This window comes from Mandrillus leucophaeus, unplaced genomic scaffold (genome assembly GCF_000951045.1).
Source record: "Mandrillus leucophaeus isolate KB7577 unplaced genomic scaffold, Mleu.le_1.0 Scaffold46, whole genome shotgun sequence".
In the NCBI taxonomy this organism is placed as follows: Eukaryota; Metazoa; Chordata; class Mammalia; order Primates; family Cercopithecidae; genus Mandrillus; species Mandrillus leucophaeus.
This window is the reverse complement of record NW_012104920.1, coordinates 2,554,637-2,557,333: the sequence shown is the minus strand read 5'-3', so window position 1 is coordinate 2,557,333 and position 2,697 is coordinate 2,554,637. Positions and strand designations below refer to the sequence as shown.

Sequence of the window (2,697 nt, the reverse complement as noted above, 5' to 3'; positions counted from 1 at the left end):
CTATAATCCCAGCTACTCAAGAGGCTGAGGCAGGATAATCGCTTGAACCTAGGAGGCAGAGGCTGTGGTGAGCCGAGATCATGCCACTGCACTCCAGCCTAGGCAACAGAGCAAGACTCTGTCTCAAAAACAATAAGAGAAAGTTTATCTGGCAGGGGATGCCTGTGTACCCACTCAAGGCTGGGTTCCAGGCCATAGGAAGGCTGGTGTCATAGGCGCCTCCACCTCAGGACAGCAACTGAAGGATGGAAGAGTTTGCAGAGCGGCCGCAGGCCTGAGCCCGAGGAAGTGGTGGGCAGAGTGGACTGAGCCCCTCCAAAGCTGCAACTATAGATCAAAGGAGCAGGAGAGAGAAGTCAGGAAAGTTCTGAGTACAACGCCACCCCAAACACACGTGGACTCCTCTCCCGACCCAGCCGCATGTGGAAGTCAATACTGCCAACAGCAAAGACATCTGGCCCAGACATTGGCCACTGAGTCCTCCCAGAATGTCCAAGGAAGACGTCCTGAGGTCACTATGTCAGCAAATGGCCACATCTCGACCAAGTCTTTCCTGGGTCCAATGCTGTGCTCATCTCTCTGGGAAAACACAGGGGGAAGGAAACCTGGAGACGCCTGTATAACACAGAGGACAGGGACTCAGCCACAGGGCCACGGGCTCTGCAGAGTGGTGGCCTCTTCACGGAGCAATACTGAGGATCATCACCCCGGGCACATCCAGGAATGAGGTGTCTCTGAACCTCACTCAGTCATGTCAGTCACCATGACACCATCCGTGGTTCCTGGAAGTTGTGTCACCCAAAGGTGATGGACACAGGGGCCACGTTCCCCATTCCCATCCTCCTCTCTGTCCTCATGCCATGATCTCATCTGCTCTGCTGAGCTCATGCTCCCAACCCACCAGCCTCCCACCCCTCCCTCTGGCCCTGTGGATTCCCCAGAGAGGGAGATATGAGCTGGCCTGAGCTGCCCAGCGACAGGAACTCAGGAACCCGAGGGGCTCAGTTCATGGGTTAGAGAGTGGCCCAAACTCAGGCTGAGTGAGCTCAGGTCCTGCCTGCAGGCAAGATGGTAGGGATCCTGCCACCCTACCCGGCTCTGAATGGATGACAGGGGACCCAGGCTCAATGAGCTTGGACCCATCCAAGGGGAAGTAATGACCCCACGGGGTCAGGCTTGACTCACGCTGCTTCTCCTGGAGGATGCTGGATGTGCACGGCGCGGTCCCTTCTCCTGCAGAAAAAGAAAAGAAACGTGAGCAGATCCTTGTCACTGTTGCCAGGCACTGTGTTTCCCAGGGAGGCTGCTTGGAGCTGCCTCTGGCCCTCACTTGAGAGCTTGGGATGGGCAGAGGTATCTCCCACCACTTTATGCCCTGCTCTGCCATGCCCTGACCTAGCCCTTGGCCCTTCATGCCACACCTGATGCCATTTCTGGGGAGAGCACAGCCTGGCTCCTCTGCCTCCTCAGGCTTTTCCACCTCTGTCTTGTCCTCCAGCCCCTCCTCTCCTCCCTCCTCTACAAAGCAGCGGCTTCCCAGGAGCCGCCTGCCTCTCTATACTCACTCTCTCCTCTGAGGGTCCACACTGAACTCCAAGCCCACAAACCACTGCCAGGGCTCTGCCTCTGGCCCAGGCCTCTCTCCTTAGCTCTAGATCTGCGTATCCCACCGCCCCCCAGATGTCTTCTGTGGCCACTCCCAAACACTGCACACTGCCCATGACCAAAGCTTCCCTAGAAGCCTGCGGCCCCTCCCAAAATGTGTCTGCGGCTTCCTCCAGGGCCCCAGTTCTCTGAGGAAGGGTTCCAAGGCACAAAGTGAAGTCACCTCCTGGTCTCCCCAAGGGACTCGGGAACCCTTCCCCATGCAAAGCTACCTCATTTCCTCCCCTGCAGAACTGAAGGGCAACTCCAGTCTAAGAACCTACTCCATCTCCGCAGCCCACACTCCAGGGCCTGGTGGGTGACTCCTCTCCTGACCCTGTGCCTGCCTCTCACATGAAACTTCTCCAGGTGTGTCCATCGGAATCCATCACCCTGTTTCTGCAGCCCTCTGCCTGCCAGGGCCGCCTTCATGGCCCATGTCCCCTGAATCCTGGGATCATGGCCCCCCGGCCCTCTCGAAAGCAGGCAGGGGTAAACAGTGGGAAGAGCGTCCAGCTGGAATCTGGAGGCTGACTCCGTTTTAGGCTCCCTCTGGCCCACTGTGTCTCATAGGGTCCAGCACTCTCCCTCTCTGGGTTCATTCCTACAAGATAGCAGGGATCCAGTGCTCGCTAAGAATCTCCAAGTCCTGAATGCCCTTGAGTGACACTGAATTATGACTGGATACCTGGATTCAAATGCCAGCTTCTTCACTTACGAACCATGCACCCTTGGGCAAGTTACGCAACCTGTATATGCCTCAGTCTTCCAATCTATAAAATGGGGATAGTACTGGTACTTGCCTCGGAGGGTTACTGTAGATATTAAATGATTAATATACGTAAAGCCTGCTGGGCACGGTGGTTCATGCCTGTAATCCCAGCACTTTGGGAGACGGAGGTGGGCAGATCACCTAGAGGTCAGGGGTTTGAGACCAGCCCGGCAACATGGTGGAACCCTGTCTCTACTAAAATACAAAAATTAGCCGGGTGTGGTGGCGCATGTCTATAATCCCGAAGCTACTCGGGAGGCTGAGGCAGGAGAATCGCTTGA

General features: G+C 56.2%; 1 protein-coding gene across 1 annotated transcript in view; it reads right to left on the bottom strand.

The window, feature by feature from the left end:
* Positions 1 to 2,697, bottom strand: part of PITPNM3 (PITPNM family member 3) — a 110,585-nt gene that overhangs the window by 65,824 nt on the left and 42,064 nt on the right. Inside the window, exon 8 of the mRNA XM_011994745.1 lies at positions 1,186 to 1,233. Coding sequence (XP_011850135.1) covers positions 1,186 to 1,233 — 48 coding nt within the window. The remainder of the gene's footprint in view (positions 1 to 1,185; positions 1,234 to 2,697) is intronic.